Source organism: Lepidochelys kempii, chromosome 7 (assembly GCF_965140285.1).
Source record: "Lepidochelys kempii isolate rLepKem1 chromosome 7, rLepKem1.hap1, whole genome shotgun sequence".
Classification (NCBI taxonomy): Eukaryota; Metazoa; Chordata; order Testudines; family Cheloniidae; genus Lepidochelys; species Lepidochelys kempii.
In genome coordinates, this window is record NC_136386.1 from 33,909,346 (window position 1) to 33,921,916 (window position 12,571).

At 60.3% G+C, this 12,571-nt stretch overlaps 2 protein-coding genes and 1 non-coding gene across 3 annotated transcripts; 1 reads left to right on the top strand and 2 right to left on the bottom strand.

The window, feature by feature from the left end:
* Nucleotides 1-702: 702 nt before the first annotated feature.
* Nucleotides 703-7,188, bottom strand: INTS5 (integrator complex subunit 5). Its single transcript, XM_073352115.2, has 2 exons — nucleotides 7,005-7,188; nucleotides 703-4,590 (listed from the first exon to the last, which is right to left on the bottom strand). The coding sequence occupies exons 1-2, from the start codon at nucleotides 7,085-7,087 to the stop codon at nucleotides 1,791-1,793; spliced, it is 2,883 nt and encodes a 960-aa protein (XP_073208216.1). The 5' UTR covers nucleotides 7,088-7,188; the 3' UTR covers nucleotides 703-1,790.
* Nucleotides 7,189-8,970: 1,782 nt separating this feature from the next.
* Nucleotides 8,971-11,315, bottom strand: C7H11orf98 (chromosome 7 C11orf98 homolog). Its single transcript, XM_073354851.2, has 4 exons — nucleotides 11,183-11,315; nucleotides 10,405-10,529; nucleotides 9,922-10,019; nucleotides 8,971-9,417 (listed from the first exon to the last, which is right to left on the bottom strand). The coding sequence occupies exons 1-4, from the start codon at nucleotides 11,303-11,305 to the stop codon at nucleotides 9,296-9,298; spliced, it is 468 nt and encodes a 155-aa protein (XP_073210952.1). The 5' UTR covers nucleotides 11,306-11,315; the 3' UTR covers nucleotides 8,971-9,295.
* Nucleotides 11,316-11,690: 375 nt separating this feature from the next.
* LOC140915428 (small nucleolar RNA SNORA57) lies at nucleotides 11,691-11,843 on the top strand. Its single transcript, XR_012160166.2, has one exon. It is a non-coding gene; the product is annotated as a small nucleolar RNA SNORA57 (small nucleolar RNA).
* The last annotated feature ends 728 nt before the right edge of the window (nucleotides 11,844-12,571 follow it).

Consider the following 12,571-nt stretch of genomic DNA (forward strand, 5'->3'; position numbering starts at 1 on the left):
TCCCCGCCAGCCAGCCTCGTTGCTGAGTTATTCATGAGGGCCCCGCCCCAATTATGAATATTAATGAGCGTCGGGTCCCGTTCTGTTCCGGGCCCCAGGCCAAGGCGACGCTCAGCGGCTGCTGCTCACGCCCAGGGCGAGCCTGGGCTAGGCCCCCACGGCCAGCGGGGTCCCCTGCCCTGGCCCTATTGGGATCCCGGCTCTGCCCCAGCCGTGCCAGGCTCTGCTCAGTCCTGCCCAGCCCCGGGCAGCGCTTGGCTAGCCGGGCGGGCTGCCGCTTCCGCAGGTCACCCGCACGGAGACAGACCCCCGGCTCCGCGGCGGGGCCCGGCTGGCTGGAGCCCCCGGGGCCCAGCCATGCCGGGGGGGACCGCACAGGCAGCTGGAGCAGAAGTTACAGCTCCCCCGTGACGCAGACACAGGGGGGCTGAGCTAAGAGGCAGGGAACAGACATGGCTCAATCATAGCGGGAGGAAGGGGCTTCCGCTGCCAGCCAGGGCGTGGCACACCCTCACCTACCTCGCCACATGCCTACCCCCCTCACCCCTGCCATCACACAGCCAGTGCGAGGCAGAGCTGGGAGCGGAACCCAGGCATCCTGCCCCCGCCCCATCTTCTGCTGGCAACACATCCAGTCACACCCCTAGCCCCCTCATGCCCCATCCACATGCACACCTCTCCCAAACACAGAGACCCCCAACGTCTCCCCTCCTCTGCTACAACTTCCTCAACCCCCATGCTGCAGGTGCTGGGGACTACCCTCCCACACACCCCCAACACCAACTGCAGGGGCAACATTCCCTTCTCAGTCTTTATTTTGAAAAGGAGAAGGAATTGGCAATGGCGACAGCAGATTGAGCTGGGGTTTGTGCCCCCAGCATGGGATGTAGCACCCTGAATAGCTGGGGTCTTCAGACAATTCTTGTTCCATTGATCCCAAAGCAGGATGTGGTTGTGGGCCCGGACAATAGAGAGATGGTGGCCCAGAGGATGATTGAGCCAGGCTGCTCCAGCACACAGCCCCTCCTACACAGAGTGGAACCCACCCAACAGTGGTAGATGGAGGTGGAGGCTGGTTTTGGCCCCCAGCTGTCTACCCTCTATTAAGACCCCCTTGTCCACAGCAGCTCTAAAAACAGAGCAGGAACAGAATCTACCCAGGCCCAGCTCAGCAGCACCAGGGAGTGGGAGAAGAAGCTAGACTGGAGCAGAAGTACTGAACACATCTGCATCCCTCACCTCCCACCCCCAGCCAGTTTCTCTAGCTGGGTCCCAGGGCAGAGACCCTGCTGTAATCCCCCAACAGGGGGTGAGGAGACAAGAGCCCAGAAGCTTGGGAGCACTTGCAGTGAGCTGATGTGGCCCTGGGACCTGCTGAGCATGCTCAGTGCCTCATTGTGGGTGGCACAGGGCCCTTCACTACCCCAGGGCAGCCCAAACCTGGGCCATCAAGCCCCCTGGAACCAGAAACAAAAGCTCCCAGTCCCTGAGAGAAACTGTCAAGGGGGTGAAGTTTCCCCACTGCCAGCTCCTGCCTGCAGCTCCAGGGACTGGGTGGGAGGTGCTGTGACCCCCCTCACTGAACCCTGGGAGAATTTTACGGTTATTCTTAATTAGTTAAAAAAAAAGAAAAAAAAGAGTCAAATGTCCCATCTCCCCCACTCAAGCAGGCACTGCAGTGTCCTAGGAGTGGGGCAGGAGCTAAGTCTGGGACTGTCCTAAGATGGCAAGGGTGGCTGTGCCCTGGGAGGTGGGGGGAGTCCAAGACTGTCTCAAGATGGGCGGCAGCACTAGGTCTGGAAGCGCCCTGACAGCAGCCCCAGGCGGTCGATGTTCTTGTGCAGCACACTGTGCAGCACGCAGAGGTACTTCCCAACATCGCAGTCACGGGAGAAGTCGCGGAAGAAGAGCCCCTTGTCAGCCTGGAAGGTGAACTTCTGGGGGAGGGGGCTGTTGTCCCGCATGTAGTCCCAGACGCTCAGCAGCAGCAGATGCACCTCGAAGGGCACCAGCTGGTGGAAGATCTCGTGCATGTTGCCAAGCACAGGCGGCAGCAGGGAGCCCTCGGCCATGCAGGCCACCAGGGCGCAGGAGGCGTGCAGGTGCCATGGCGAGCTGGTGGTGTCACCGTGGCGTGAAGCCTCCCAGTGGGCCATGAGGGTGGCTAGCAGGCCGCGCAACAGCACCGAGCAGTAGCACAGGGCTGGGGGGCCGGCTGCCACCAGCCTCAGCAGCTGGAAGAGCAGTGGGTTGTCGCGGAAGCGCCGGCAAATCTGGATGTCACGCTCCACTGTGCTGCGGGTGTGCTCCTCGGGCGGCCAGCCCAGCTCACTGTTGGTGACGTCTGGGCAGACGCTTTCCACCAGCACCACGGCCACTGCCTTGGCTGCCTCGGGGTTGACAGCCGCCGTGTGGGCTGGGGGTTCAGGCGCACCATAGCGCCCACCCCGGCAGCAGCGCAGCAGCAGGCTGAGGAAGTTCTGGACATTGTGCACAATCTCCTCAGGCTCCTGCTGCCGGGCAGGCTGGGGTGGCTTCAGTCCGCGCCCAATCACCCCTGCATGGAATACTGACCACACACTGCCAGAGAAGTTGACGGCAGTCGTGAAGCGCCGGTTGATGTCCAACAGGGAGATCCTGGTGCCTTCCAGACTGGCGTCATCCCCAGCAGGCGGCTCGGCCAGGCCTCCAAAGAGCTCGGCATTCCCTGGGTGCAGGGCTCCCTCCACCAGCTGCTGCAGGATGGCCTTCATGGCAGCTGGAGAGGCCCCACTAAGACGGGAGAGCAGCCGGGTGCTGTAGCTGATGCCCGTGGGGCACTGGCGGTGCAGCACCAGGAAGAACTGGTGCACAGCTGAGCGGATGATGACAAGCAGGTGAGCTGGCCGCATGGCCCGGGGCAAAGGGCAGACGGAAAGCAGCAGGGAGGCAGCCTCAGCCACTTCAGGATTGCGATGCAGCAGCAGCTGCCCGAGGTCGTAGAGGTGCAGAGAGAGGACAGGCCCTAGCTGGGCGCTCATGGAGGCAGGGCCCTCCCCCTCCCACTGCACAATCAGCGCCAGGTTGTTGAACAGCTGCACCATGTGCTGCTCCGACAGCCCCCCCATGTGGATCTGGCACACGCACTTCTTGACAGTCGCTGGCAGAAGGTCGCTCATACAGGAGCTCAGCACAGCGTAGAGCTGCGTGGCCAGGCCCAGTTCCTCCTGGCTCCGGGCCAGCGTCAGCAGGTAGAAGAGGGCGTCAGTGGCGCAGCTGGGGGTGCAGTAGACTGAGAGGAGCCCCAGCAGCTGGTGCTGCCACAGGAAGCGCTTGCGCTCTAGCCGCAGTGTCTCCACGCACAGCTCCCGCACGTGGCCCTTCAGCTCATCCAGGAAGGGCACAGCCCGGGGCGGAGCATCCCCCAGGCTGGCCGAGCCCCGGTTGTATACCAGCTTCTGCAGGTTGAGCAGCAACAGCTGGATGATGCGGTCACAGGCCTCGCGCACGCTGTCATGGACGGCCAGCCCTGGCGTGGTGATGACCGAGGCTGGCATGGCCGTGTTGACCAGGAACTGCAGGATACGGTAGGCCCCTGCTGACGTCTGGCAGATGAGATGCACCACGATGCTCACCATGTTCTCCAGGTCCTCGCGGGGCAGCGCAGCGAAGTGCTGGTGCAGCTGGCTCAGCACGCTCGGCTTGAGGGAGTCCACCAGCTCAGAGGAGATGGTCCCCAGCAGCATGGGTGACATGACTGCCAGCTGCAGCAGGAAGGGCACCGTAGCTTTCTGCTGCTGGTCACGCACAGGTCCCAGGCTCTCATGGAACATCCGCAGCAGCTCCTGCTTGATGCTGTCTGAGTGGCGTGAGGCCAGGTGGCCCAGGATGCCCACCACCGAGGCAATCTTGGGCACCCGCTTGTCAGCAGCAGTGGGGAAGAGCAGGTCGACAGGGGCTGCCCCATGGACACAGAAGTCCTTGAGGCCGCAGGAGAGGACACGGCTGATGATGGTGTTGGGAAAAGAGGAGCCAATGTGAGCCACCACCCAGTCAAAGTGCGGAGAATGCTGCACTGAGGTGTCCAGCAGGGCATCCACACAGGCATCGGGGCAGGTGCTGATCATGGAGGACAGGCACTGGGTGTAGATGTCCATCAGCGTCCGAGTGGCCTTGCACGACATCCACAGCTGCAGCAGCTCATTGAGGCTGGAGGCATGAGGCACACCATGCCGCCCTGCATACTTGCTGCTCAGCTGCCCCATCAGGTCAATAGACCAGGCTGATACCACAGGTGCCCAGGCCTTGGGGTTCATGCGGACAAACTCAGACAGCACATTCTGGATCTCCTGCACAACGTCGTCCAGGTTGGGCCCCTGAGCCCGCCTGGTGCCCAGCCCTCCCTCACTGCTCTCCAGCTCCAACAGATAGGTGCAGACATACTCGTCAAAGACATTGCGCAGATGGTCCAGCACGGCGCTGCGTGCAGGTGGCAGGCTGCGCAGCAGCAGGATGGCACAGCGGGCATGTTCCTTGATGGTCAGCTTGTTACCATGCACAGGGTCCACACCACTGAGGAAGGCTTTGATCTCCTGGGCCAGCTCCTGGGAACTGTGAGCAAGAAGGGGAAGCATAGATACATCAGGCTGCAAGAGGGATGTATGTTCCAACCTCCCCTGTGGCCTGGATCCCAAGTCTCCTCACCATCATCCTCATCACTAGCCCTAATGCTATCCGGGGAGGGGGTGGTGGTGGTGGTGTTAGGAGGGAGAGCAGGCCCAAGGATTCTGGAGTAGCTGCCAGTCATTCATCCTATGAAGTGGTCGCCAGCCTGTACTTTCCTTTCTCATGCAGTAGGGAGTCCATTATAACATGGATGATATCCTACAACCCACTGGGGCTGGGCTTTAAACCTTGTTCCCCCAACAGCCCAAAGACATCAAGCAGCACCTGATGTCTCAGGAGAGAGCTGACCTATAAAGCTGTCATGGGCTCCAGGACTTAGAGAAGAAGGGATTTCAGGAAGGAACTATGATCAGTCCCTACCTGGTAGGGAGGTACCTAGCTGGGGCAGTTGGGTGGCCTGATCACAAGGGTTGTGGGCCTCCAAAACCTGGAGAAAGGAGAATTTCCTGCTTGGGAGGTCCCTGCCAAGCAGCAGGGGGGTCCTGGGGGCTCTGGCTGGGGATCAGATTCCCAGGGTAGAGGTGGGGATTATGGGGCTCCAGGTGAAGGGGGCAGTGGGGATTTCCTGCTGGGCAGCTGGAGAGAAAGGATCCCTGTTCCTAGGAGTGGGATCTGGTCAGGGAGGGGGATGGGGAAGGAAGAAGATTGATAGGCTTAAGACCCCCCTGGAGAGTTCCCCATGGGGGGCTTTCCCAGGGAAGGCAGGGTCCTAGTGACCTGTGGGAGGGGTTGTGGCTCTGGGGGCTTCCCCATGGACGTCCCTGTTCCTGGGGTTCCCAGTGAGAAGTCCCTGTCCCAGGGGAAGGGCTGTGGAGCTGGGAAGGGGTGTTCCCAGTGAGAGGTCCCTGCCCAGGTGGAGGGGCTGTGGGGCAGGGTTCCCAGTGAGAGGTCCCTGCCCAGGTGGAGGGGCTGTGGGGCAGGGTTCCCAGTGAGAGGTCCCTGCCCAGGTGGAGGGGCTGTGGGGCAGGGTTCCCAGTGAGAGGTCCCTGCCCAGGTGGAGGGGCTGTGGGGCAGGGTTCCCAGTGAGAGGTCCCTGCCCAGGTGGAGGGGCTGTGGGGCTGGGCTCCCAGTGAGAGGTCCCTGCCCAGGTGGAGGGGCTGTGGGGCTGGGCTCCCAGTGAGAGGTCCCTGCCCAGGTGGAGGGGCTGTGGGGCTGGGCTCCCAGTGAGAGGTCCCTGCCCAGGTGGAGGGGCTGTGGGGCTGGGCTCCCAGTGAGAGGTCCCTGCCCAGGTGGAGGGGCTGTGGGGCAGGGCTCCCAGTGAGAGGTCCCTGCCCAGGTGGAGGGGCTGTGGGGCAGGGCTCCCAGTGAGAGGTCCCTGCCCAGGTGGAGGGGCTGTGGGGCAGGGCTCCCAGTGAGAGGTCCCTGCCCAGGTGGAGGGGCTGTGGGGCAGGGCTCCCAGTGAGAGGTCCCTGCCCAGGTGGAGGGGCTGTGGGGCAGGGCTCCCAGTGAGAGGTCCCTGCCCAGGTGGAGGGGCTGTGGGGCAGGGCTCCCAGTGAGAGGTCCCTGCCCAGGTGGAGGGGCTGTGGGGCAGGGCTCCCAGTGGGAGGTCCCTGCCCAGGTGGAGGGGCTGTGGGGCAGGGCTCCCAGTGAGAGGTCCCTGCCCAGGTGGAGGGGCTGTGGGGCAGGGCTCCCAGTGAGAGGTCCCTGCCCAGGTGGAGGGGCTGTGGGGCAGGGCTCCCAGTGAGAGGTCCCTGCCCAGGTGGAGGGGCTGTGGGGCAGGGTTCCCAGTGAGAGGTCCCTGCCCAGGTGGAGGGGCTGTGGGGCAGGGCTCCCAGTGAGAGGTCCCTGCCCAGGTGGAGGGGCTGTGGGGCAGGGCTCCCAGTGAGAGGTCCCTGCCCAGGTGGAGGGGCTGTGGGGCAGGGTTCCCAGTGAGAGGTCCCTGCCCAGGTGGAGGGGCTGTGGGGCAGGGCTCCCAGTGAGAGGTCCCTGCCCAGGTGGAGGGGCTGTGGGGCTGGGTTCCCAGTGAGAGGTCCCTGCCCAGGTGGAGGGGCTGTGGGGCTGGGCTCCCAGTGAGAGGTCCCTGCCCAGGTGGAGGGGCTGTGGGGCAGGGTTCCCAGTGAGAGGTCCCTGCCCAGGTGGAGGGGCTGTGGGGCAGGGCTCCCAGTGAGAGGTCCCTGCCCAGGTGGAGGGGCTGTGGGGCAGGGTTCCCAGTGAGAGGTCCCTGCCCAGGTGGAGGGGCTGTGGGGCAGGGCTCCCAGTGAGAGGTCCCTGCCCAGGTGGAGGGGCTGTGGGGCAGGGCTCCCAGTGAGAGGTCCCTGCCTAGGGGCGAGGGGTTGTGGGGCTCAAGGACCCGGGGCCGGGGGTTCCCAGCCGGAGGTCTGCTGGGGGGCTCCCGGTACCTGAGCGGCGGGTGGGCCCCGTGGGCCGGGTTCTGGGGCGGCCCTGGCGGCGCCGCCCCCGGGGCGTCACACAGCGCGGACATCCAGGGCCGGGGGGTCCCGGTGTCAGCACTCAGGCTCACTCGGCGCCTGCGCACTGGGGAACGTGTCACAGCGAAACGGCCCCTCTCGCACCCGGTGCCCGATATGAAGGTTCCTGCCCCAGTACGTTGGGGAGATGGTGGAGCTCAGGCCAGGGAGGGTGCGAGGTTGGTGGAAATGGGCTAGATGTGGTGTCTCACTGCGGAATGGATTTGGGAATCTGGCTGAGGGGTTGGGTGCTGATCTGGGGGCCAAACTACAGGGAGATGGTCAGCTGTGGGGATTTGGGGGCTTGGTTGGTGAGTCCTGTATAGGAGGTTTGCCAAGTTCTGAATTGTGGTGAGTTGGGGTCTGAGCTGGAGAGAGAGAGAGAGATCGATCTTACCTGGGGCAGGTGGATTTGATCTGGGATAAAGACTGAGCAAAAATCCAGGCTGGGGGCATCTAGGTCACATTGGGTTCCCATGCAAAAGGGTTTCACTTTTGGGTGGCTCCCCCAGCACAGGAGGGTTTGTTACAGTTTGTACCAAACACTAGTGCTAGGTCTGGAGCAAGGCTAGAATTGAGGGACAGCCTGGATTCCCCAAGATAACACTACCTCCCTCCAGCCACTGCAACCCCCCCAGCACCCAGTGCTGGGACAGCCACTGTAGGTCCCTCCCACCCCTAGTCCCCTCAGGACAGCATTGCCAAGAGGCCTGCCCTCCTGACTGGGACAATAAAGCACATGCGTATCCCTAGACCCCTGCAAATCTGCAGCTATCTGCTTTAGATCCAGAGATACTGTATCTGCATCCATAGATGTGGTTGTATTGTTTGCCATCTTTGTGGATCCAAATTTTTGTATCCACGCAGGGCTCTACTTATCCCCCTGTCACCAACAGAAGCCTTGTCAGTGACTAATGAAAGCAGGAGAAGGGCTGGGGTTGAGCTGGCTGACGTAGCCCCTCCAGGCCAGCATCCTGCCTTATTCATGCACCACTAGTGATCCACCAGTCTCTTGCCTCCAGCAGCAAGATCCCTGTTGATTTAGATAGTGCATAGCATGCTGTGCCCACTGGGCAGTCCTGCCCATGGGCTTAGAGGGGAACATCTTAGCACTGCCCTGACCCAGTTTGATGCTGTTAGTAGCAATAATAATATATCCGGTCCCTTTTCCCCAGGTGTGATACCCAGCTTCAGTCACGCATCCCTACCACCTCATACAGACTGTGCAGTCCAGCAGTAGCTGCAAGATAGGAGCTTCCTTGGCCTCTTCCCAAGTTCCTTCTAACCCTTCACCCCCCCCCCAAGTGTATGATCTGAAGGGATCCCTCTGTGTCCGGACTGCATCCCCTCCTGCCAAGGAAACCATCACACCAGCATGAAACTCAGCATTTCCCTGAGTCCACTTATTGCTAACCAGGCCTGGAAAAGGTTCCCTGGGTGTTCAACCAGCAAAGGGAACAGGCTTCCTGCTGCACCTGGTCATGGCTGTACTAAGACAACTGGGAGCTTCCCCACAGACACTCACAGCACAGTCAGCCCCCACCCCAGAAGGAGCCCTCCCCATGCTCAACCTGAAGGGGAATAACCCAAAACAACCACTGCCCTGAGACTCACCTAGTCCAGCTCAGTTCCTATCTCCCAAAGGCCAAGTAGAAGAAGACTATTCATTATCAAGAAAGCCCCTCCCACCCTTGCTTGTCCCTCTAGGGGTCCAGCCAGAGGGAGATGGTAAGCTCCAGAGGTGGTTCATTTCACACACGGCCACTGTCCCCTTCCCTCCCACAAACAAAGCCCCCTTCTCGACCCTGACTTACAGCCACCATGCACAGACTGCTGGGGTGAGGGGCGCAATGGAAGAGCCCCAAAGGCAGCAGCACAAACAAGCTGAGATGCTAAGTGCCTCTGGCCCCACGGGGGGACCAGCCATGATTTTATTTCTTTCACAGAATACCACTGAGTCACACGTCAAAGCCCCAGTTCGTCCAGTCACTTCCCACATGGATGGGGTTGGCATTGCTTCAGCTCTAGAAAAGCAGATAGAGGCCAGAGACGCTTGGAGCTGCCCATTCACCCAGGGTCCGGCATAGAATAGAGCCAGGAGAATGAGAACAAGACACTATCTGCCCCAAGAATCCTGGAAAGGAGGCTGCAAAGTCACGGAGCTGCAGGCATCAACGCAGCAAGCAAGGGTGGGGCAGATTCGAAGCGTTGGAGCCGGTGGTTCAGCTGTCCAGTCCTGGCCCAGCCTCTGCTTCCTTCATCTCCACGTCTTGGGAGGCTGTAGGTTTCTTCCTCCTCCCATTGCCAGTGATTTTTTTTGTCTGTGCCAGGTTCACAGCTTCAACTTTGCCCAAGAGAGAAGGAAAATCATTTGTGCACGTATAACAGTTGTGTAATCCCTGTCACGCTGCACATAGCCCAGCCAAGATGTGGGGGGGCCCCCATCACAGAGAAGATATAGTCCCTGCTTCCCATTTAAATACGGTGGGAGAAAGGAAGCATCATTATCTCAACTCAACAGACTAAGAACTGAGGCCCAAAGAGATGAAGTGACTCCTCCAAAGCCATACAGAGTGTCTGGCAAGAATTTGATCCCAGCCTGTCCGTGGGCCAGTCCAGCACTATGGACACTGAACTAGCCAGGAAGCCCCAGATGGTTCTGGGGATTGTGGGTGTCGTGAAATTTTAGGAGCCGGAAGACCCTGAGCCCTGCCCCCTCTTCAGAGCAGAGTCTACCCATCCCTGCTCTTAGCTTCATTTGCCCCCTTTGGGTTACTCACCCATTTCAGGACCCTGACCACACACATCCTCCCCCAGGCCCCATGGGTCACAGCAAAGAAGAGGTTACCCTGCATGGTGGCTTGCTCCTTGGCGGCATGACGGATTTGCTTCATCAGCTTCCTCCGCTTCTTCCCTGAGAGGGTGATGTTGGCTCGCAAGCTGGAACTGTGGGCAGGAGATACCCAAAGCCATATTACACCCAGAGATGGCGTAGAAGCCAGGAGAAGCAGTTGAATCAGCAGCTTCTACTACCTCCCAGCTGCAGATGCTCACTGGAGTCCAGTGGTAACAGGGAGAGCTGCATGTTAAAACCACAGACCCCACCCCCTTCCCAGAGATGGGAACAGAACCCAAGAAAGAGCCTTGGATCCCAGGGCCCCCTGCACTAACCACTAGACCCCACAGCCCTCCCAAAACTGGGGAATAGAGCCCAGGTGTCTGAAGAGATGGTGAGGCCTGAATGCTGAGCTTATTCTGAGTTGGGATAGTTAAATGCCCTTCCCTGGCCCTCTGTCTCAGAGCAGCTTCTGGATCCTCTGAGGGGACTCACGCACGCTTCTTCAGGTGGTGGATGGTGATCAGCCCCTTGTCTACCACAGCTCCTGTGATCTGGTGTTTCCTTCTTTTCTCTTTGCTTAAAACCCGGCGTCTTTTGAAGAGGTTTTTCTTCAGCTCCTACAGGAGGAAAAGCACAGGGCTCTTAACTCACTACCTGGCACCAGTAGCACCCCTAGAGCAGCCAAGGGGCTGGGACACCCCAGGTAGAAGGGCAGGAAGGCACAGACCCAGCAAAACACTATAGAATTCAGATCGTAATACACTTAGCAAATGACAATGCAGGAGGAGGGAGGGGACTGATGGTCCCGAGTTTGTTGGGAGCCAGAGAGAATTTGGGGGTTGGATAGAAATAAAATCCTCCACCCCCAGCCCTGTTTTCATCCCAGGGTTGGGGGACGCAAGGAGCCACGGTTCTGGGGCTCAGCATCGCAGAAATACCATAAATCAGAGCTACGTGATGGGGGAAAGGACAATGGGGCTGGTGTCCCAAGGAGACAATGCGTTTCAGAACTGGGGATCAGGGTGTACGCTGTGGCGGGGATGTCTCAAAAAGAAGATCATGGGAAGGGGGAACCCGCCAAAGGGGATCTGAGGAGCGATTGGGCGCGACGTAAAGGGAGAAGCAGGGCTAAGTTATGGAGCAATGGAGGGGCCATAGAGAGGACCCCCAGGAGATGGTTTGAGGCCACGAGGGGAATCCCGGAGGAAACCCCATGAGGGGCTGGATGATTATGGGGACTGGGCGGGCCCCGGGGGCAACTCTCATTCACCGTTCGGGGCCGGTTGATTTTCCCTCCTGGGGTCCCCATGCTGCACCCACGTGGCCCAGGTCGCGCGGCTCCTGATGAAATCACTTCTGGGTCCTGGAAGGTTACGCCACGTGACGTGATCATCACACGTCTTCCGGTTCCTTACTTCCGCCTCTCCCAGACGCGTATCCCACCTTCGTCGGGCCGCGCTGGGGATTTGAATTCGAAACGCGTTCTCTGATTGGGGAGAGCCGGATGCAGCTCTCTGAGTGGAAGGCCGGCTGGCCAATCACAACGAAGGTGCACTAGACCGCGCCCTTGCCCCGCTACGTCGAGTAGCTCCCTGGCCTGCCTTATAAGCAGCCGCGCCGGGCTGGGCGCGGTACATGCGGCGCCTTTCTACAGAGAATTTTGTCGGCTAGTTTGGGGGGGTCTAAGGTGAGAGCGCTGATTGGTGGGGGCTCGGAACGGGGACGACCAGCGGTTGCTAGACATTGGGGAGCAGCGTTCTGGGGGCCTCAGGGCGGCGCCTCCTTTTCTTGGCAGGCCCGGGCGGTGTGGTGCCCGGCTCTGTGATGCTCCGGAGGCAGAGGAAGGGGATCCCACCCCCCCCCCGGTGTTCTGTCTTCGGTGCCAGCAGCTTCCCCGTCTGCTGGTTCTATCCTCAAGCACCGGGATACGCGGCTGCGGCCCCGCGGGGAGGCTCTCCTGGGAGGTGCGGGTAATCCTCTGTGGTAGGGGTCGGGGGAGGCTTGTCCTGATGACAGATCGTGGGGAGGGGGTTTCTTACGATTTTTTTCTCCCCCTTCTCAGGCTCTCGCAAGGTCCGGAGGACTCCGCTGTGCTGCCGCTAGAGCGCAACGACATGTGGGCTTGGAAGCAGCGAGGAGGTTACTGCAACCTCCCCTCCAGATCTGCCCTGATGCCTCTAGGAGACGTGCTGCCTAACGAGGGGCAACTGAGATTGTGCTTCTGTGGGTGTGAATGTCTGCAGTCTTCCTCCTTTGCCTCTGGCTGTCCGCTCCTAGGGCAGGGACCCCTCCTCTCTACAGTGCCCCGTGCAATGTGGTCCTGATCCTCATGCAAACAAATAACACCTAGCTTGGTTTACAACTAGCGCCATGCGGTTTGGGCTCAGACTTGAGCTCAGTGGAGGGGTGGAATTCCCTGTGTAGAAGAGGTAACGCTCCAGGTCCAAGATGACAAAGATGAGGGGCCAGGTGCCTGTTCAGACGACCCTGCGACTTGTCTGTTCGCACAATTTAGCGAAGAGGTCCTGGGGAGTTAACTTGGATTTAACCAACTTTGTTTCAATTTGGTTTAAATCTGTTAGGCAGAGTAGAGTGTTTAAGTGAAGTTGCTTTGAAACGGGTGAGGTGTTCTAGTTTGAAGTAGTGCACGTTTTTGCGT